The following is a 22,470-nucleotide window of genomic DNA, read 5'->3' as shown; positions in this document are numbered from 1 at the left end:
GAGGCATTACTTCCAACACATTTATCTGTCCTGTTTCATCAGGCCCTCTCTGGCAGACACTGACCTGATCTTTATTTTTCCGAAAAAGAAAGGGCCTGTGTTGTTGTATTGATGTTATAGTAGCTACATATTCCCTGTTGTCCCTCGGGGGAGGTAGGGTAGAACAGTGGCTATGCTCCTCGACGCATACTGGTTACTGAGACTATTTCCAGTCACTTATACAAAGGGTTCTGAACAGTTTCACTTGAGATGTGGAGGTGCTGGTGTTGGACTGGGGTGGACCAGGTCAGAAGTCACATGACACCAGGTTATAGACCAACAAGTTTATTTCAAATCACAAGCTTTCGGAGCGCTGCTCCTTCATCAGGTGACAAAACCTTGTGATTTCAAATAATGGGAACTGCAGATGCTGGAGAATCCAAGAGAACAAAGTGTGGAGCTGGATGAACACAGCAGGCCAAGCAGTATCTCAGGAGCACAAAAGCTGACGTTTCAGGCCTCGTCCCTTCGAAGGGTCTAGACCCAAAACATCAGATTTTGTGCTCCTCTGATGCTGCTTGGCCTGCTGTGTTCATCCAGCTCCACATTTTGTTCTCTTGTATTCTCCAGCATCTGCAGTTCCCATTATCTCAGAGTGTAACTCAGTGTCACGAGCTTTCTGACCTTGCTCCACTCACGGCAGAGATCTGAAACGGCATTTTGCTTCACCTGTTTGCACCAGGTTTGGATTTTAAGGGTGAGGAGGGGTGCGTGTAGCGGCATTGTCGAGATCCTTTCAGGTTCTGGCACTCCGTAGAGGGATTACAACTCTACGATCACCACCCTGAAGTCAAGAAAGGAATTAACTACCTTGGAGGCAGCTCACAGAAAGTTCTGCTGCCTGATTTCTGGGATATAAGGATTATCACATGAAGAAAGATTTGACTAATGTCCATTGGAGGTGAGAAGAATGAGAGGTGATCTTATTGAATCATGTAAGATCCTTAGGGACCTTGGCAAAGTGGATCCTGATGTTTCCCATTGTGAGGTGATAGGAAAATTAGGAAAAACATTTTACAATTTAGGAATCTCCTATTTAAGACTAGGATGGGGAGAAGTGTCTTCTTTTGGATGGTTGCTGGTCTGTAGGACTCTCTTTTCTAGGCAGCAGTGGTGGTGAAAGGGGGGGGGGGTCGCTAAATTCTCACCGAGTCAGACAGGTGTTTGACAGTCAAGGATTATGAAGTCACGGGGGTCACGTGCAGATGAGCCACGATCTGAGCGAAGGGTGGTGCGAACACGAAGGGTAGAATTGGCCTGCTCTTGCCCCTAATTCTTATGTTGAATGTTCTTGAAGGATGCGTGTGATTGAAGTGCTCCCTGAGATCCCAGTCTGTTTCGCCCCAGTAATCGTCCAGATGAGTATTTTTCTCAGGATGTATAACCACTCCCAAATGTACATCTGTCAGTAACACTTTACCAAAGACAAGTGCCTGCTCCTGAGTATCTTTCTGCCGACTCTGTGGATGCTGAAAGCTGCACATTACATCCAAACGTCTCTTGAACAGTGATCATTGCAATCTGTCATGGTGATTTGTAAACCCCTGGAATACGGCACTAAATTATCTAAAACATTTTTTTTTCCTTATTTGAATCCAGCATTCCCTGTCAGTACACTGGTTTATTTTATTAATCACATCGAAGCTCAGTGTATCTTTGTGACATCTCTGGCATTTAGTCTATCGTGTTAATAGACTGCTACCAGGAAGCATTGAAGTAATTATTTATTTGCCAGTCAAAGTCAGAAAGCAGAAATAAAAGTTGGGTCAATAGCTGACAGAAGAACCAGATGTCCCATGGTACTTTCATAACGGTTGATTTGGGGTATAAGACCGTAAGACCATAAGACATAGGAGTGGAAGTAAGGCCATGCAGCCCGTCGAGTCCACTCCGCCATTTAATCACAGCTGATGGGCATTTCACTCTCTGGCTGAAGAAATGTCGTCTCATATCCGCTCTAAATTGACCCCCTCTAATTCTAAGTCTGTGCCCACTGGTCCTAGTCTCCCCACCCAACAACTTCCCAGCATCCACCCTTTCTAAGCCATACATTATCTTGTTAAGTTTCTATTAGATCTCCCCCGAACCTTCTAAACTCTAATGAATACGATCCCAGGATCCTCAGCCGTCCATCATATGTTAAACCTACCATTCCAGGGATCATCCGTGTGAATCTCCGCTGGACACGCTCCAGGGTTAGTATGTCCTTCCTGAGGTGTGGGGCCCAAAATTGGACACAGTATTCTAAATGGGGCCTAACTAGAGCCTTATAAAGCCGCAGAAGCACATCACTGCTTTTATATTCCAACCCACTCAAGATAAACGACAACATTACATTCACTTTACATAGGGTTTCCAGCTGTACTCTAAGTTAAACAAATTGGGCCTGTAGTTAAATAATTGGCAAGGAAAACATGCCTTTTTTATATAATCTAGTACGTGTAAATGCCTGGAAATAAAGCAATAGCTTCCTCTGCTGTTGAGGTTAAGGTGATCAATCTCTTACTTGGTCTGTAGATGGGATACTCCTGGATGAGTGCAGCGGTAGCAACACTCAAGAAGCTCGACACCACCCAGGACACAGCAGCCCTCTTGGTTAGCACCAAATCCACAAACATCCAGTCCTCCCATCACTGGCTCCAAAAGCTTGTGTTTTCAAATAAACCTGTTGGACTATAACCTGGTGTCGTGTGATTTTTGACCTTGTCCACCCCAGTCCAACACCGACATCTCCATATCATGACGCTCAATAGCAGCAGTTTGTATTATCTACGGGATGCGCTCCAGAAATTCACCAAGGCTCCTTCGACAGACCTTCCAAACCCATGGCCACTTCCAGCTGGAAGGGCAAGGGCAACAGATACAGGGACAGGAGAACCATTACCTGCAAGTCACTCCCCACCCTGAGTTGGAAATATATCGCCATTCCTGGATCAAAATCTCCCTCCCTAAGGGCATTGTGGGTCAACCTACAGCACATAGGCTGCAGCGGTTCAAGAAGGCAGCTCACCCCATCTTCTCAAGAGGCAACTAGGGGCGGGTGATAAATACTGGGTCTAGTAAGCAATGCCCATGTGCTGCAAGTGGGTGGATTTTAAGATTCCCCAACGTGCAGCATTGTCTGTGACTCCCCACATGTACATAAAGGGTTTGTACAGAGGCCTCACTGATGTGATCAGATACACACATATTGAAGCAATTTAACGGATCATGTGAACCGAACAGCAGCAAGAGAAACAAACCCAGTTGACGATGAGCGTGTGAAGTGGGAGATCTGAGGTGCTACACTAGATAGTGGTATTTGATAATCAGTCTGCAGATGTAAATATAGGACTGTTGCATTATGAAAGGAGCTTATAACTTATTGATAAGAAGCAAGCAGCCAAAGGGTGACATCTGTGGGCAGACGCTCCCTCCTGAGACTGGAGAAGTATTGACTTAAAACTCAAGGCAAACCAGCCTCAATGGTGTAGCTTGCTGGTCAGGGGCCTTGGCCAGTCCTATCAAGGAGCACTCTCACCAGGATACCCCCAAAGCCTGCCATTTGACAGATGGGGTATATCACAAGGAGCCTGGTTTATGGAGCAGCTGCCCAGTGACTTGGGGTCAGGCTGACTGATGGGCGATTGAGTACCCCCAAAGGGGCAAATCAGACTCTAACACCTGAGACTGGAAAGAGTGGAACTGAACCCTTGAGTCATTTCCTCCAATCGGGTGTGACGTGCTACAGGGAGAGACTAGGTGGAGGGGTACTATGACTCTAGAATCGCCAGAGGAGTGATGGTGCTTTCAGAGTGCTGCTCTCTCTGTATCAAACCTTGGGGTGGAGATGAGCGGACAGTGGATGGGTTCAGGTTAATCCACACCCTTGTCAGTATGCTGGCACACCTGCCAAGGTAAATGATCCTGACAGCAGACTGAACTCCAAGATTGTGAAGGGTTGTAGCCTACATGCAAAAAGGCACATTTTTGCACCAAGTCTGGCCAACTGAAAGCTCATCTCTGGAATTCGCTCAGATGTTATCCCAGACATAATGGGAACTGCAGATGCTGGAGAATCCAAGATAACAAAGTGTGGGGCTGGATAAACACAGCAGGCCCAGCAGCATTTCAGGAGCACAAAAGCTGACGTTTCGGGCCTAGGCCCTTCATCTTTTTCTGATGAAGGGTTTAGGCCTGAAATGTCAGCTTTTGTGCTCCTAAGGTGCAGCCTGGCCTGCTGTGTTCATCCAGCTCCACACTTTGTTATCTCAGATGCTATCCCAAATGACTGTTCCCATGTCCTCTGCACCGCCCTCCACTTCGTGCCCATTGGTTTACAGCCAAGACATTTGACACCCGGATCTCAATCCCACTCCTTAAATCTCTAACATCCTGCAGTGGTAATGTCCCTACCTCCGAACCAGGAGGCCCAAGATCAAGCTCCACTTTTTACAATAGTATGTAGTAACACCACTAAACAGGTGAACAAACATCTGTAGTACCTTTCTGGCTCAGGAGAGCTTTGGTTCATTTGTCTTAAACTCTACTTCACTGATCCCTATTCAATAGTGGGAGGCAATGGCCTAGTGGTGTTATCATTTGACTGCTAATCCAGAGATCCAGATAACGCTCTGGAGCCTGAGTTTGAATCCAGCCATGGCAGATGGTGGAATCTGAATTCAGTTAACATATCTGGAAGTAAGAGTCTCATGATGACCATGAATTCATTGTCAACTGTTGGGGGGAAAACCCCATCTGGTTCACCAATGCCCTTTCGGGAAGGAAACTGCCATCCTTACCTCGTCTGGCCTACATGTGACTCCAGACCCACAGCAATGTGGTTGATTCTGAACGGCCCTCTGGTCTATTAGGGGTGGACAATAAATGCTGCCTGGACAGTGATGCCTTCATGCCATGAATGTTTCTTTTTTAAATTCCCAATGCCATTTGTGAAGGTTGGTGGCCTACTCGTATTCCAGTGTTCCTAGGTTGTTGTTATGTAATATATGGAGACAGGAATCTGGCACAAATATCATAAACATACGAAGATGTTTTAGTAAGATGACACAAATGCATGATCAACTAACCCAAGAGATTACTTTTGGACAAGAAACAAAATACACGAATAGATCATTCGGCCTCACAAATTTGTTCTGTGCCAATTTTAAAGGCAGGTCAGTCTCAACACTCACTTATTGTCCCAGCCATTCCTGTTCTTGCTTTCATTTCAAACTGTTAGCCCTTCCTTGAAGAATCAAAAACAGAAATTGCTGGTAAAGCTCAGCAGGTCTGACAGCATCTGTGGAGAGTGATCAGAAATCTTCCCTGGAGAGTTGTGTTCAGTCTGGCACATTGGGAAGGTGTTGGAGAAGGTGAAGGGGAGGTTGCCTGGAACTGTACCAGCGAGGAATGAAGGGCATGGAGAAGAAGCTGGAAGAGCTGAGGTTGCCCCCACATAGCGAGGAGAGATAGAGATGTTGATGATTATAAAAGGTTTTGATAGAGTAAGTAAGGAAAAAAGGCTTCCACAGGTGGGAGGTAGCAGGAACTGCAGATGCTGGAGAATCCGAGATAACAAGGTGTAGAGCTGGATGAACACAGCAGGCCAAGCAGCATCTTAGGAGCAGGAAAGCTGACATTTCAGGCCTAGACCCTTCTTCAGAAATTGGCCAAAGAACCAGAAGTGATGAGGGGGAGGGAAGATGAGGGGAAATGTATTTATGCAGAATGTTCTGGTATATGGTCCCTGAAAGGATGGTGGAAACACGTATCGGCATTGGTTAAATACTGTAGATAAGTTTAAAAACGTACAGTGCTGTGGGGAAGAAACAGGTGTGGAGGGTGGTAGGGCGAACTGGATAGCTTTTTCAAAGAGCCAACACAAGGAGGACGGGCCGAGTGGCCTCCTGCTACACTGTGCAACTTGACCATTTCCAGCATTCCTTCTGCATTGGACTTTTGCATGGCGGGTAATGCTGCCAATTGGCTATTCTGCTGCAAACCTCGAGGCTTTCTCCTCGGACTGCCGGCAATATCTTCAAACTAAAGGGAAGCAGATGTAGGTCTGAGGTCAGGAGGAGCTTCTTCAACCAAAGGGTTGTGCATCTACGGAATTCCCTGCCCAGTGAAGAGGCTGAAGCTACCTCTCTGAATGTTTTTAAGGCAAGGCTTGATAAATTTTTGAACAGTAAAGTGTTATGGTGAGTGGGCAGGTAAGTGGAGCTGAGTCTCAAAAAGGTCAGCCATGATCTTATCAAAGGCCGGGGCAGGCTCAAGGGGCCGGATGGCCTACTCCTGCTCCTAGTTCTTATGTTCTTATATGTTCTCTGACAGTGTCCCTCCATAACCCAGGCCAGAATAGGCTCCAGTGGCACTCTCCTCTGTTCACAGCACCACGTTGAAATGGTGGACATTGTTGTGTTTGGAAACAGATCACACAGAAAGTGAAAAACAGCAGGACTCACAGTGAGTGTTACCATCATTATGATCCAGTTGAATATGTCAGAGTTGGAGAATGCTGCGGTTCAGATACTCCCCGAGTGCACACAATGCTCTAATACAGGAACCTTACCAGTTACATGTTTTATTCAGTGCGGACTTTCAGGACTGGTTCGATCCCTAACCTGATCTCCATTAAAGGTTATACATTAAAGTGACTATCCAGGAGGTCAGCAGAGTGCGATCGATGTACAGACAAATGGATAGGAAAGCTGATCTCTCAGGATAGCAATGCATGATCGGAATGACTGGCTGGATAATGAGAACCTTCAGAGAAGCACCATGGCACAGCAATGCCTACAAAGTGGGAGAGAAAGCTGTCTAGCTCTAAGAAAAAACCAATTCGCTCCAAGCTTTTATGCCCAACTGGGAGAGAGGGAGTGCTGCAAGATCTGCATTACTGTCCAACACAGAAACGTGTGATTTTTCTTTAACATGGTACAGGGAATGGTCCAAAGATTAGGGATGCAGTCCTCTGCTCTCACAGTGAGGAGTAATTATTTGGGCAGGCGATGGTACAGTTAAACCCTAACTCCTCCTCAATTGAATACTGGGTGGGAGGACCACATTTGCAGCAGGTTACAGACCTCATCCTTTGGACTGACCCAGTTGGCCCTCATGCCAGTTGCCAGGCAATGTGCAGAGATAGCTGGTTAGCTCATGGGCAGGGTCCTTGCAAAAGTAGTTTCTGTACTGATGGGAATGAGGTCAGCCAGGTGAACCTGATAGAATCGGAGTTCCCTGATTGGGGCTTTAACCTGGTCCGATCAGGGAGCCCTGGCTGACAGATAGAAACAGGCATGTCAGAGGTTCTGCTCATTCTGAGAGCTGGCTCTGAGAGAGCTGGATCAGTGTCAAGGACTCTCCTTGTGTAAATAAAGGGGGACTTCGTGATGGGATACCGGCCTCGTGGAGTTATTTCACACTCAGTGCATGATTCAGAGCCTGGATATTTGGACAAATGTGAGCACCTTCCCTGCCCCAGTTTCTGTCCCTCTCCCCCTGCAGACCCACCCCTTCATCTGCCCTTCCAGGTACCTAGAACCCTGGGTCACTCAACGACACAGCACTCCAACAGCTGTTCCACAATGCTCTCCTCAGGGATGCTCCCCAGTGCCCAAGGGCCCAAACATACCTACCAGGTGAAGCGACACTTCACCTGCACTTCCCAGAATCTAGTTACTGCATTCGCTGCTCACAATGTGGTCTCCTCTACACTGGGGAAACGAAGCGTAGGCTTTGACTGATTCGCAGAACATCTGTGTTCTGCTCGCTAAAAAGACCCTGAACTACCTGTTGCCTGCCAATTCAATGCACCATCTTGCTCCCTGGCCAACATCTCTGTCTCTTTTCTGCAGTGCTCCAGCGAAGCCCAACGCAAGCTGAAGGAACAACACCTCATTTTTTGCTTGGGGACCATACAGCCCTCTGGATTCAATATTGAATTCAGTAATTTTAGGGCCTAAACTCTCCCATGTCCCAAGTCCCTTCCCCACACGCCAGGCCTTGTTACCACATAGCCTGCCCCTACACACCCCCTGTTGTTAGTCGCTAACAGTCCCCATTAACAACTATTCACCCTCCCAGCCTGATCGTTAGCAACTCCTTTGTCTGTCCAACTGTCTTTCTCTCTCTTTGAGCTCTTTCCTATCGTTTATTCCATACCCCACCCACTTCTCTATTTTCTGCATATAAACTGACGTTTTCCCAGCCACCATCAGTTCTGAGGAAGGGTCACCAGACCCGAAACATTAACTCTGATTTTCTCCTCCACAGATGCTGCCAGACCTGCTGAGCTTTTCCAGCAAATTTGTGTTTGTACCAAAACTTTACAGCTACTCAAAATCCAAGGAATTTCTTTCCTGTTTAATTTGTCTGTATTAACTCAATTCCTGTCCTTGGAGGTGGGCAGATTTCTATCTGAATCCTCACCCAACCGAGAACTCAGGCGTTCACAGTGTTTCAATCATCTGCAAATCTCGAACAATTATCAACCAAACTCTTTCACTGAGGGAACCTTTCCTGTTCTAAACAATTTCCTTTTTTTTTAGAAGAGATTAGATTTACTTCTGAACCCAGTCTGGTCTTCTTCAAACTGAACCAAAAAGTTTTTGAAGCATGTTTTTTAAGAAAAAGAACTTTCTCATTTTAGATCCTGTGCCCTATGTATATATTTGAAGCCGAGAGAGACAAATTTTTAATCGGGAAGGGTTATCATTTCATTTATGATCTCATTGAATGATGGAGTGGATTTGATGGGCTGAATGGCCTACTTCTGCTCATATATCTCATGGCTTAATATTTCCTCTCCGCTGTTGTAAACCTCCACAATATAAACAAACTTCCATTAGCACTCCAGGGCCATTGCACTCCCCTGCTCTCTCTGACAAATACTAGTTTTTAAAAATGGTTCCGGAAAGAATGATCTCATTAATTCTAAACGCCGTTACAAAAATAAACATGCACCCACATGCCAGTAATTTAAAAAGCAAATACTAAAATAAACACACATCTTTCTTTCAAAGGTAGCCTCTCTTCAAAATTTCCTTATTGATTGTGTTGCCCTGAGGCACTAATGAAATGCGCGTTTAGCTCTTGCTTTCATTATTTAAAATGCCCACAGCTGCTCTTTGGCCAACTCAGCTGTGGGCTCAGCTGGTGGGGCTTGGGGTGCAAGGAGATGGTTGGGGAGGAAGTCTATGGAAGATCAAAGAATGGGGGATAAATGGGATTAGAGTTTCTCATTATTTTAACAGAAAATCCATGTCTTAAAAATGTTAAGTGAGGCTCAGAGTTACCTGTATGTACGTCCAATAGGAAAACCGTACAACATACACATTTTTTAAAAATTCATTCAAGGAGTGAGGGCATCTCTGGCCAGGCAGCATTTATTGCCCATCCCTAATTGCTCAGAGGGCAGTTCAGAGTCAACCACATCGCTGTGGGTCTGGAGTCACATGTAGGCCAGGTAAGGACGGCAGTTTCCTTCCCTAAAGGGCATTACTGAACCAGATGGGATTTTCCAAAAATCAACAATGGATTCGTGGTCATCATTAGACGCTTCATTACAGATACTTATTGAATTCAAATTCCACCATCTGCCGTGGCAGGATTCGAACCCAGGTCCCCAGAACATTACAGAATCAAAGAATCCCTACAGTGCTGTAACAGTCTTCGGCCCAACAAGTCCACACCGGACCTCAGAGCATCCCATCCAGATTTATCCTCCTTTAACCCACCTAACCTACATATCCCTGAACACTATGGACAATTTAGCATGGCCAATCTAGCTAACCTGCACATCTTTGTACTGTGGGAGGAAGTTGCAGCAAACCCACACAGACACGGGGAGAATGTGCAAACTCCACACAGACAGTCACCTGAGGGCAGAATCGAACTCAGGTTCCGGGCGCTGTGAGGCAGCTGTGCGAACTACTGAGCCACTGTACCACCCTGTTACCTGGGTCTCTGGATTAACAGTCCAGCGATAGTGCCACTGGAACATCACCTCCCCAAATGTTGGAACTCAAAGTGCAATCAGAGTTACTCTGTGGAGTTCCTGCACAGCAAATTTGATTACAGAAAGCTCCAACAAAATAAAAATTGTACAATTAGAGAATGAACGGAGCACAGGGGAAGCCAATCTGCCCATTGAGTTTACACTAGCCCTCTGAAAGAGCAATTGACTTAGTACTAATCCCCTGTCATTTCTTCATTGCGTTTCAAATAGTTCCTTTTCAGAAACTGATTCCCTTTTCGAGCCTCAGTTAACCCGACCTCGGCCACACTCTCAGGCAGCGTGTCCCGGATCCCAACTGCATGAAAAAGGATTTCCCCATTTTGCTCTCCATTTTGCCAATCGCCTCAAGCCTGTGCCTCTCATTTCTCAAGAGGTGCAGTTCTTGTCCGCCAGAACCCTCAGTATTTTAAACACCTCAATGAAATCTCCTCTAAACCTTTGGGGAAGTGGTGCAACTTTGCCCAATCTCTCCACAACAGTGAAAATGCTCTCATCCCTGAACCATTCTTGTCAATCCTTTCTGCACTTTCTGTAACAGAACAGGACACAAAGCTTGCACTGAAACTGAATAAGTGTTCTACACAGGTTTGTACTCGATGCCTCTATTAATAAAGCCTTGACTGTGGTATAGGATCACTCAGCACAGAAACAGACCTTTCAGTCCAATTTGTCCATACTGACTAAACTAGTCCCATTTGCCAGCATTTGGCCCATATCCCTCTAAACCTTTTCTATTCGCGTACCTGCTCAAATGCATCTTAAATGTTATAATTGTACCGCTTCCCTTGGAAATTCATTCCAGAAGTGCTCCACCCTCTGTGTGAAAATGTTACCCCTTTTAAATCCTTTCACTCTCACCTTAAACCTACGCTAGAGAAAAGATTTTGGCTCTTCAGCTTATCTGTGCCCCTCACGATTTTATAAATGCTAGGTCACCCCTCAACCTCTTACACTCCATGCAAAGAAGTCTCAGGCTACCCAGCCTCTCCTTATAACAGAAACCCTCCATTCCCGGCAACATCCTTGGAAAATCTTTACTGCACCTTCCCCGATTTACTAATGTCCATCCTATAGCAGGGTGACCAGAACTGGCTCAACCTACAACTTTGACCAATATAAATGCACCCAGATCCTTCCACTCCTGCACCCTCTTTAACAATGTGCCCTTCTGTTTTTGTTGGGTTTTTTTCTGCATGCTTCCAAAATAAACCACTCCCTACAGGAATTGAATTGAACTGGCTTTATTCTCAAATAAATAGTGAAAAGTTTCTAAGTCACCACTTATCACCCCATCCTAAGTACAAAAGTGCCTGGGCACAGCTTCTTTAGTTACAAGATCAGTTACAGTGTAATAATTCTTCTACATCTGACAGTTTTGCGTCCATCCTCCAATGTGTCCAAGCTCTGACATTGTACACAATCCTCCTCACAGTTCACAATGTTTACGAGTGTTGTATCCTGTGTAGTTTTTGAAACATGCATGCACAGCAAGGTTCAGCTTATTAACGTACTTCAGTGCAGCAGATTGAGAGGTGGATTCTGGTTAGGACACTGGGGGAGCAGCTCACACCCCATTCTACTGTGGGATGGTGTCCTGGCGTCTTTAGTACCCACCAGATCAGGTAGATGGAGCCCAAGTTTAAAGAAATAAAGAAATAAAGAAACCTACAGCACAGGAACAGGCCCTTCGGCCCTCCAAGCCTGCGCCGACAAAGATCCTCTGTCTAACCTGTCTGTGTCCATTTGCTCCCTGCCCATCCATGTACCTGTCCACATATATCTTAAAAGACTCTAACGTGTCTGCGTCTACCACCTCCGCTGGCAACGCCTTCCAGGCACCCACCTTTGAACTGAAAATAAAAAGCATCCCTTCCAGAAGTTAGCACTGGCCCAGGATGTAGCAGACTGCGGTGAGCTTTGTACACATCACCCTCTGATTCCAGAGGGGAGTGTGTGATCCACTGAGCACAAATGGCCAATCCAATCAATGATCGACCCCAAGCTGCTTAGTTTCAGAAAAGAATATATGCCATGTGGGATCTGAAGGAAAGCTATTAGAAGGATTCACCTCGGATTTTTAAGCCATTAGCAGTTTTTAAGACATCCAGCTACTTCCTGTTCCTGCTGGATCTCTCCTTTGCTGCAAAATTATCCCCCACCTCAAAACTCAGGGTGGCCTGTTTGAAACATGCTATAGAACAAACAGCAGCAAGTATTTGTCAGTGGATTAAAGACAGCAATTCCTTCTGAGAGCACTGTCACTGCAGAGATGCTGATAGTTCTTCCTGTCAGTCCAGGCCATGGTTAGCGCTGCTCAATTGAGTTACAGCACTCGAACATTGTGCCAGACATGTATTATCTCATATATATATTGATGCAAAGCTGTTCCCATCAGGTCAGCAGATACATGAGATTGATAGACCAGTGCCGAATTGTCAGCCTAACCTTGTATGTTCTCAGCAACATTCGGAATAGCTGCTTCGCGGAAGTGGTTTTCTTTATGTGTGCATTAACAAATTGGTCATAGTTTTACTCAGGCACAAGTCCCAGTGCAGATTTGGATGAGCAGATTCCTGTTGATCAACTTAGCCATTTGCAGCAAGTGTACACTCCTGATCTAAGTCCCACTGGCCTCCTATATCAGAGAGGGCGTAGCGTACACTCACTGTGTGCTCACCTGCGATGTACAGGGGAGGTAGATCCTGGGATCGAACCAGGATGAGGGATTGATCTGATGGCAGTGATATTATTGATGAGCAGATTAGGCCATCATTCAACTATCTACACCCAGCTGAATGTATGTGCAGCAGCAAAAAGGACACCTTCCCCTTCCTCATCAGGGGCCCAGATACCCCCTCACGGGTAAACAGGTTCTACATCCACTCTCAACAAGTCTTCCTTCATCTGAATCACTTCTAACTGATCATCCCTTAATTCTCATGTTCCAGGGAATGCAAGCTTGACTGTGTGACCAATCCTTCCAGTTTAACTCTTTAAGCCCTGGCAGATTTCTGGTGACTCTCCACAGTGTCCTCTTCAAGGTCAGTATGCTCCTTCCTGAACATACTGCCCAGGACAGAGCACTGTCCACTCGAAGGGGTCTAACCAGACCTTTCACCTTCATTCCATTTCTCGCAGTTCAGATGCCCTTTAGGGAAGGAACCTGCCATCCTCACCTGGTCTGGCCCACACGTGACTCCAGACCCACAGCAATGTGGTTGACTTTTAACTGTCCTCTGGGCAATTAGGGGTGGGCATTAAATGCTGCCTGGCCAGCAATGCCTTCATCCTGTGATTGAATAAAGAAAACTTTTTTAAAAATTAGCAAAATAAAGAAGAATCCTTGGGATAAAGGCCAGCACTCCACCCATCAATTTCAATTGTATCCAGACTGCTTTCAATGATCTTCTTATAGAGACACGGAGTCACACAGCACAGAAACTAGCAGAGTGAAGAGTGAAAACTGAATAATTAATATTATTAGAAGGGGTACTATCAGGAGTGGGAATTAGTCAATATCAGTGTGGTTACAGGAGTCTAAATCTAGCTAAATTGATTATAAAAAGCCCCAAAACATGTAAGAGCAGAAGTAGGCCATTCAGCCCATCAAGTTCATTCCACCATTCAACGAGCTCATGACTGATCTGATAATCCTCGGCTCTACTTTCTTGCCTTTTTCTCAATCCCCGTCCTAATTAAAAATCCATCTATCTCAGCCTTGAATACACTTAGCAGTCCAGCCTCAACAGCCTTCTGCAGCAAATAATTCCACAGATTCACACCCTTCTGAGAGAAGACATTCCTCCGTATCTCGGCCATGACTGGGTGACTCCTTCTGCGATTACGCTCTCTACAGCAAGACTCACACACTTTTTCGCCCCCTGAAAACCTTGTACGTTACAATAAATTCACCTGTCATTTTTCTAAGCTACCATGAGTACAGGCACAATTTGTTCAACCTCTCCCCATAGATAATCCCTTCATACCCAGTATTAGCTGAGAGACCCTGCTCTGGGCTGCTTCCAATGCCAGTGCATCTTTCCTTAGAAATGGGAATCCCAAAGCTGTTCACAGTATTCCAGCTGTGACCTGACTAGTGCCTTGTCTTTCCAGTAAGACCTCCCTACCTTTAAACTTCTTTCCCTCTGAATTAAAGTCCAATGTTCCACTTGCTTGACCTCTTAGCTGCTAAATTTGGACCCGGGCTTTTTGTGATTCATGCTGAAGGACTCCCAAATCCCTCTGTTCATGTTTTCTGCAGCCTTTCCCCGTTTAACCAATATTCAGCCCCTCTATTCTTCCTGCCAAAGTGCCGTAACCCTGACATTTTCCCACATTATATTCCATCTGCCATGTCTTTAACCGCTCACTCAATCTGAGAAAATATAACAAATTAATGCAAGAGCAACAGGAACAGATAATTAAACACGTGATGGATTAGGGCCAGGCCAAAAGTGTTCTGACCACAAGGAAATGGCTTGTAAAAAGGCAATGATTGAGAGGTTAGGAGAAAAGTTTGGATTAAAGAAAAAGCCAAGTGATAACTACAATAGAAGCAAGCACCATGGGAATTATACAGCAGCTCAGAAAACAAAACAAAGAAAACAGATTAGGGAGATTGAGGTGGAGAATGAAAGGATCTGCTCGTAAGCAGAAGCAGAAATAGCGATAAGAGTGAAAGGCATGGGACTACCTGGTGCTGTAGGGAGAAGCTGATGATTGAGGAACTGGAACAGACATTTAAATATTTTGCATCGGTTTGACCAAAGCAACAATACAGCAACAGAGAACGTGCAGGAAGAGTACACGAGCAGTGAAAGATGTCAGCTATACTGAGAGGCTGGAAAAATCACAGTTATCTCTCTACACCCAAGACAATGAAGTGGAAATTCAGTGGAAGGGTTCAATGTTTCGCAGAGGTAGTCATTCAGATAACGAGGGGAAACTTGTTTCCACTGATAGGAAGGACAGCAAGTAAGGGACATAGACCTCAAATAATTAACCCATATGTCATGGTGGGGATAATGAGACTTTTTTTTTACACAAGCTTTGTTACGATAGCGCATGCCTGAAAGGATAGTAAAAGATGGTTCAATAGTAACTTTCAAAATGAAAATATTGCAGCAATTGTCTTGAAGACTTGTGCTCCAGAACTTGCCGCTCCCCTAGCCAAGCTGTTCCAGTGCAGTTACAACACTGGCATCTACCCAACAATGTGGAAAATTGCCCAGGTATGTCCTGTACACAAAAAGCAGGACAAATCCAACCCGGCCAATTACCGCCCCATCAGTCTCCTCTCGATCATCAGGAAAGTGATGGAAGGTGTCAGCAACAGTGATATCAAGCAGCCCCTGCTCAGCAATAACCTGGTCAGTGACGCCCAGTTTGGGTTCAACCAGGGCCACTCAGTTCCTGATCTCATTCTTGCCTTGGGTCAAACATGGACAAAAGAGCTGAATTCCAGAAGGTGAGGTGAGAGTGACAGCCCTTGACATCTAGGCTGCATTTGACCAAGTGAGGCATCAAGGAGCCCGAGCAAAACTGGAATCAAAGGATATCGGGGGCAAGCTGCCACTGGCTGGAGTCCTTCCTGATTGAAAGAAAGATGAATATTCATCGATGATTGTACAATGTTTAGCATCATTCACAACTCCTCTGGTGCTAAAGTAGTCTAGCTACAAATGGAACAAGATCTTGGCAAAATCTAGGTTTGGTCTGATAACTGGCACGTGACGTACATGCCTCACACATGTGAGACAGTGACATCTCCTACAGGGAAGAATCTACCCATTGCAACTTGATTTCAAAGCATGAATCCTCCGCTTAGAAAACTTGGCTGACTCTATCCATTTGCAAACAGGACAAACTATAAGCCCCAGATTTGTTATATTGTTCACTTTGGTTAAAATATAATAAAATATATTAGACACTGTCTCCGAGCACAACATCAATTCCAAATACTGATTTTATGACAGGAGAGCTTACTTTTTCTTATCACTGATCAATGATGCAAGTGATTCATTGCGCAGCACAAATATCGCACAGAGGAAGAAAGGCAGCTACTTCATACTTAGATCTTCCAACCTGGAGCAATGAAATTTACAAGTAACCGCCCACCTCTAAATTTCTCTCATCAGCAGCCCTGCATTCTAATTAACCTCACAATATTTAATCCACAGCAATTAGGCTCACCAGTCCCCAACAAACAATCCTGGATGAAGGCACATGCACAGTATTGAGTGAAATGCTATATTTTGTCATACAATAGGCTCGTGTCTTTAGGAAAATCAGGATTATTTGTTGAATGGTGAGCAATGCTACAGGAGATCTGCCAATAATGTAGTAAGCTGCCTGTTGCAATATCGGTTGGGTTAGTGATAATGACAGTATAGCTCTGAGAAAGTGCCCTTCCAGCTCAGCAGCTGGTACTTTTTTTATTCCTCTTTGTCCATTCATTGGATGTGGGCATTGCTGGCAACATGTATTGCACATCCCTAATTGTCCCCCAAACTAATGGGCTTGTTGGGACATTTCAAAGGAATGTGGGTTTGGACTCACGAGTAGGCCAGACTATGTAAGGATGGCAGATTTCCTTTAATGAAAGGGCAGCTTTAGTGAACCAGATGGATTTTTACAACAAACACTAATAGCTTATTGCCTCACCATTACTGAGACTGGCTTCCACTTCCTGATCATAATCGAATGAATTTAAACTCCTTCCCCCAGCTGCTGTAATGGGGTTTAAACACTAGTCCCCAGAGCATTAGTTTGGCTCTCTGTCCTGGAGTCCAGCACTAAATCACCAACTTCCCTTTTAAAGTGGCAATCATTATTCCAAAGAGCCCTGGCATCAGCATTAGGTCTGAGCATTTTTATTCACTCATGGCGTGTGGGTTTTGTTGGCTGGCTGAGCAGTTACACCCCATCCCTCCTTGAGAAGATGGTGAGAGCTGCCTTCTTGAACCACCAGCAGTCCATGTGCTGTGGGTTGACTCACAAATGTCGTTAGGTAGGGAATTCCAGGATTTAGGCCCAACAACATTGAAGAAACAGTGATAAATTTCCAAATCAGGGAGGGCAGTGGCTCGGAGGTGAACTTGCGGGGGGGTGGGGGGGGGGGGTGGGGGGGGGGGGGGGTGTCCCCGTATATCTGCTGCCCTTATCCTTCTAGATGGAAGTGGTCGTGGGTTTGGAAGGTGCTGCCTGAGGATCTTTGGTGAATTTCTGCAGTGCATCTTGTAGATGGTACACACTGCTGCTACTGAGTGTCGGTGGGGGAGGGAGTGGGCTGTTTGTGGATGTGCTGTCAATCAAGCGGCTGCTTTGTCCTGGATGGTGTCGAAGTTCTTGAGTGTTGTCGGGGCTGCCCCCATCCAAGAAAGTGGGGAGTATTCCATCACACTCCCTGGCTTCCCATTTCTGAAGAAGGGTCGTGACCCAAAACATCAGCTTTCCTGCTCCTCTAATGCTGCCTGGCCTGCTGTGTTCATCCAGCTCCACACTGTTATCCCATACTCCTGGCTTATGCCTTGTAAATGGTGGACAAGCTTTGCGAAGTCAAGAGATGAGTTACTCACTGTAGTATTCCTATCCTCTGACCTGCTCTTGTAACCACTACGTTTATATGGCAGTTCAGTTTCTGGTCTATGGTAACCCTCAGGCTGCTGTTAGTGGGGGATTCAGTGATGGCAATGCCAATAAATATCGAAGGGCAGCAGGTAGATTGTCTCTTATTGGAGATGGTCATTGGCTGGTATTTGTGTGTTGCGAATGTTACTTTCCACTTGTCAGCCCAAGCCTGGATGTTGCCCAGATCTTGTTGCATTTGAAATATTCTGAATATTTTACAGTACTTCAAGATAAGGGTGAATGCTATTCCTGGTAAGTAACCAGCAGCATTTCTTTAAAACAATTTGTGAATATGCAAGCATGATTACAAATTTCACAACTGGATCTCAGTTGAGTGATAATTAGATCTCTGACACCATTTCTAATAAGACACATGTAAAGGGAAGCAGTATAGACAGAGGAGGAGAAAATAATGGGACATGTTGAGAGAGTGACAAGATCGAAGCGGGAGGAGGCCTGATGGAAATATCAGAGCTTTTCTCGGCTGCACATTTTCTGTCATGTATACTCTGGGTCATTCTGTCTTCAATGCAATTCATTTTACCCCAATTAATGAGAGGCAAGACACATAAACCAGCCTTTGCTAACACCCTTAATTTAATCCCCACTTTATGGGAATGCACATTGCAGTATCTGCTGTCTCCATAGACCTTCTAAAGGAAAAGCCTCTCTCCAGTTATCAGAAACTAGAAGGATCCTGAAACAGCAGCAACATCCCTGGCAGAATGATGTACCTGAAAATGCTAACTTGGAACAAAACAAATGACCACTGGGGATGATGAAACAAACTGAGGTGAGTGAAAATCAAAAGTTTCAGGAAATATTAACGAGGTAAATGTGAACTTCAGGAAAAAAAAGGGTACGCTGGAGTGAACGTCATTAAAAATGCATGGCTGCAGCCTGCACAAGGAATGTCCCTATTTTTATCCAACGTCCCAATTCTCGTTCTCTACAACATCATATCTTTGTGTTCAGATGGATTGCACTAGAATGGGGACTGCATTGGCCACGTGCCCAATGCAAACTGGCGGAAAACTGGACTTAAACACCAATATGTTGAATTGCCACATCCTGCTCATAAAACAAATTTTAATTTCTTTTGCTCTATTTGCTTTGTCAAACTTCCAAATGGGAGAAAACATGTCAAAATTGCTTTGAAAACAGTTCTGTACTTTGCCTTGTAATTTCACCTTTAAATAGGAAATCCAGCACTTTATCACACCATCACCAAGAAATGTTGTGGAACGCAGGCAAGCATTAACTTACTTCAGAGATTGATGACTTGTATTGGTAGGCCAACAGGGCAGTCTCACTATGCACAGCAAGCTGCCATAAGTAAAGATGAGGTGAACAACTAGTAGATCTGTTGATCAGTGAGAGTGACGACTGTGGGTTAGAATGACTGCTCAATAATGCAGTGCAATATCTAAGCAAACCAACTCAGCTGTGCACAGCAGCATGACAGTGCTGCATTCCCCCAGTACTGCACTGGAATTGACAACCTACAGATTGTGGGTTTGTTTCAACAGTCGGGGTTTTAACTGATAACCTTCTGCTCCACAGGAGTGGGGTGATCAACAGGGGAATGTATTTTGCATTTCAGCGTGGACTACTACAACAACAACTTGGAGCAGTACAGTGCCTTTACCCTAATGCAACAGTGCATGGGAGAGGCTGTCCAACAAAGCTTGGCTTTAAGCAATACACGAAGGTATTCAGGGCAGGCAACTAAATCTTCCGACTAAGAACTAGGTTTTAAGGAGTATCTTAACGGAAGACAGAAACAGAGAGAGACAGAGAGAGAGATAGGGAGAGAGAAAGAGAGAGAGAGATAGGGAGAGATAGAGAAATGCAAAGAGAGAGACAGGGAGGGAGAGAGAAAGAGAGAAAGAGAGAGAGAGGGGGAGAGAGAGAGAGAGAGAGGGGCCTGGAGAGATTTCAGAAGGGAATTGCCTTCTGGCAATTAAGGGCAGGGCCACCAATGTCAGACTGATTAAAATCATGCAGGTGTAAGAGGTCAGGTTTGTAGGGGCAAAGAGGGTTGTCACTGGAGGAATTTACAATGATAGGGAGGGATGATGCTTGGGAAGGATAAAACACAGATTTAAAACCAAGGCACTGTCAGTCTGGCACACATGGTGGGCAAGTATGAACAGGGATTAGAGGGCTTTGTTCGGGAGAGAGGGTTTGGAGCTGTATGATCTCCTCTACCGTACAAATACAAAAAGAAGGTTCCCAGTCTAAATCCAATCTGCTCTTCACTGAGTGCTTCCAAGAGGAAAGTGCCGGTCATTAAGGAATGCAACGTTAAATGATGTGATACAATACAAATGCCTTGCCTCAACGCGAGTACACACAAGTTAAGCTGAGGTTCTGACATTAAACTGCGGTAAGAATCACACAGAAGGGCTTTGAAACACAGAATGGCCACCTCAAAGTTTATAGATATTTGCGGACAGGATGCAAAAGTAAAACAAAAAAAAATCCAGGAACACGTTCCAAAGTTGAGGTGCATTCTAAATGCCCAACTGCCCAAAGCTAAGTCACTTGTGATCAAAAAAGTTCAAAGTCTTTGCCTGGTTTGGTAATTTACTACTGTTTCCATAGCAACCCCATACACCACAACCATAGAGAAGGCAGAGATTAAAATCCCAGTAATAGGAACATTACCTCTCTCCCCTCTTACACCCAGCTCAATACCTTGTGTGAAGCACATGGAGAGGTTTAAAGCCTCCCCACACTAGCTGGTCAGCAAAATGTGAGTGCAAATCCCACTCCAGCGATCTGAGCATTGTAAATGGAGACCAGCACTAAAGCAATGCTGCCCCTGTCAGTGCTCAATGCCAGCAGGGATATTAAACCCTGCCCCCCTTAGCTGGGCAGAGAGGGTGAAACCTCAGAAGGATGATCTGGCAAGAGCAGGAGAGATATTCATCCCTCAAACGTCATCACTTTGGAAACAAAAATCATGAATGGTCTGGTCCCTATCGGTTTACTTTTCTGTGGGATCTTGCTGTGCGCAGCTGGCCACCACTATGGTCTGCTGAGAGCACCCCACTGACAACCACGCCAACTGGGGTGTCGTGACAGGCGCTAAAGCAATGCAAGTTGCTAAGTTAAAACCGACTTTAAAAAAAACGTGGACGCTGTAAAAGTAGAAATTGCTGGAAAAGCTCAGCAGGTCTGGCAGCATCTGCGGAGAGAAATCAGGGTTAACGTTTCTGGTCCTTCCTCAGAAATGCAAGCTCCTGCCTGTTCATTTCAAACAAAGTCAGCACAAAGCAATTTGAGCTTGGAACTGTGATGTACAGAGAGATCCTGGTAAATGCAGCTCAGGGTCAGACCAATAATGTGTTGTCCCCACTCTGAGCTGGCGGACCTTCGGTTCACAATCTCACTTGCACTAGAGGTGTGTGAGAACATCTCTGAACAGTTCGCTCAGTCAAGGGTCAACTTGCAATAGGTTTGGAAATTACCGAGACAGGGCAGCACCGATCCAAAGTTAATAGAGTGGCTGAGGACCCGTCCGAAATGCTGGATAACTGACAGCACAGGAGATTTCCAACTCTTACAAAATAATCATATCATTTTGTTTTATTTACCATTGAGCTGGTTGTAAACCACATCTTCCAGATGGTCCAGGCGCTGCAGGATGTTATCCCTGTCCTTCAGTAGCTGCTGGGAGCCAGTCCTGCTTCGAAGTCTGCTGTCTGAGATCTGAACCAGCTCCTCGGGACGCTCGGAAATCCGGCAGTACACCGAGAACAGCACGATGCCGAGGAAAAACAAAATGTTGACGGTGAGCAAAGTTTTGATTCTTCTTGCAGGAGCCATATAGCTGCAGAGGGTGCAGGTGAGAGCACATCTGGCTAGTGCAATGCAACACCTTGAGGGATGGTTCACAACAAGAGAGCGAGGGGCTGAGTGGCCAGGAACACAAGATACAAAGCAATGAGAAGAGACTGAGAAGAGGACTCGTCCACACAGCGGTTGCTGCAGAATTTGTCCCAGAGCAAGCCTCTCCGCTGGCTGTGATCACAGCTTGGATTTCTCTCTCATTGTGGCTGGGTTTTTTTTTGCTGCTGTTGCAGCGGGGGAAGGGAGGGTTTTAGCTGGGAGCTGACTCACCGTTCACTGTAAGCCAGCAGGCACACTCTCCTCTGTGTGCGCCCACTTGCCAATGCACTGAACCCCGGCCCCCCACCACACACACACACACACACACACACACACAGAGGGAGATGGAGTGAAAAAAAGCAGAGCTAGCAAGGATTACGATGACGTAGAAGCATCACATTCACTCTGCTCTTAAAGCTACAACAACCCAAGCTGCAAAAAAGACTTCTGGCCACTCACACAGCAAGCTGGGAATGAGGCATGGCAAAAAAAAGGCAAATGCGCAGAAATTCTGCTACCTCGGTACCAGGGCTCGACTTATTTTTTTTTAAATTTCACCTATTATTCTCAACAACCTGTTTGGAGAAATGCCATTACACACTTCTACATCTGTTCCACGGCTCGATTAATTTAAGTTTTAAAATTCCTTATAATTTATTCTTCTATTTTTTCTCATCAGCTTGTTCAGAAAGCTGTCATTGCACACCCTTACATTTGTACCAGGGCTCGATTAATTTAAGTTTTAAAATTCCTTGCAATTTAACCTATTTTTCTCATCAGCTTGTTCAGAGAGCTGTCATTACACACCTTTGCATCTTGATTTATTTATATTAATTTTTAATTTTAAAAAAATTTTCCAGTCAGCCCGATCAGAATGATGTTATTACACACTTCTAGAGCAAAGT

At 45.3% G+C, this 22,470-nt stretch overlaps 1 protein-coding gene across 2 annotated transcripts in view; it reads right to left on the bottom strand.

The window, feature by feature from the left end:
• Positions 1–22,001, bottom strand: part of galnt9 (polypeptide N-acetylgalactosaminyltransferase 9) — a 274,221-nt gene extending 252,220 nt beyond the window's left edge. For both annotated transcript variants that reach the window (XM_048556262.2, XM_059654892.1), the window contains exon 1: positions 21,271–22,001. In XM_048556262.2, the coding sequence (XP_048412219.1) occupies positions 21,271–21,502 (232 nt within the window). In that variant the 5' untranslated portion in view covers positions 21,503–22,001. The remainder of the gene's footprint in view (positions 1–21,270) is intronic.
• Positions 22,002–22,470: the final 469 nt, after the last annotated feature.

Source organism: Stegostoma tigrinum, chromosome 26 (genome assembly GCF_030684315.1).
Source record: "Stegostoma tigrinum isolate sSteTig4 chromosome 26, sSteTig4.hap1, whole genome shotgun sequence".
Lineage (NCBI taxonomy): Eukaryota > Metazoa > Chordata > Chondrichthyes > Orectolobiformes > Stegostomatidae > Stegostoma > Stegostoma tigrinum.
The sequence above is the reverse complement of the archived record's forward strand: the minus strand, read 5'-3'. Positions and strand labels throughout refer to the sequence as shown.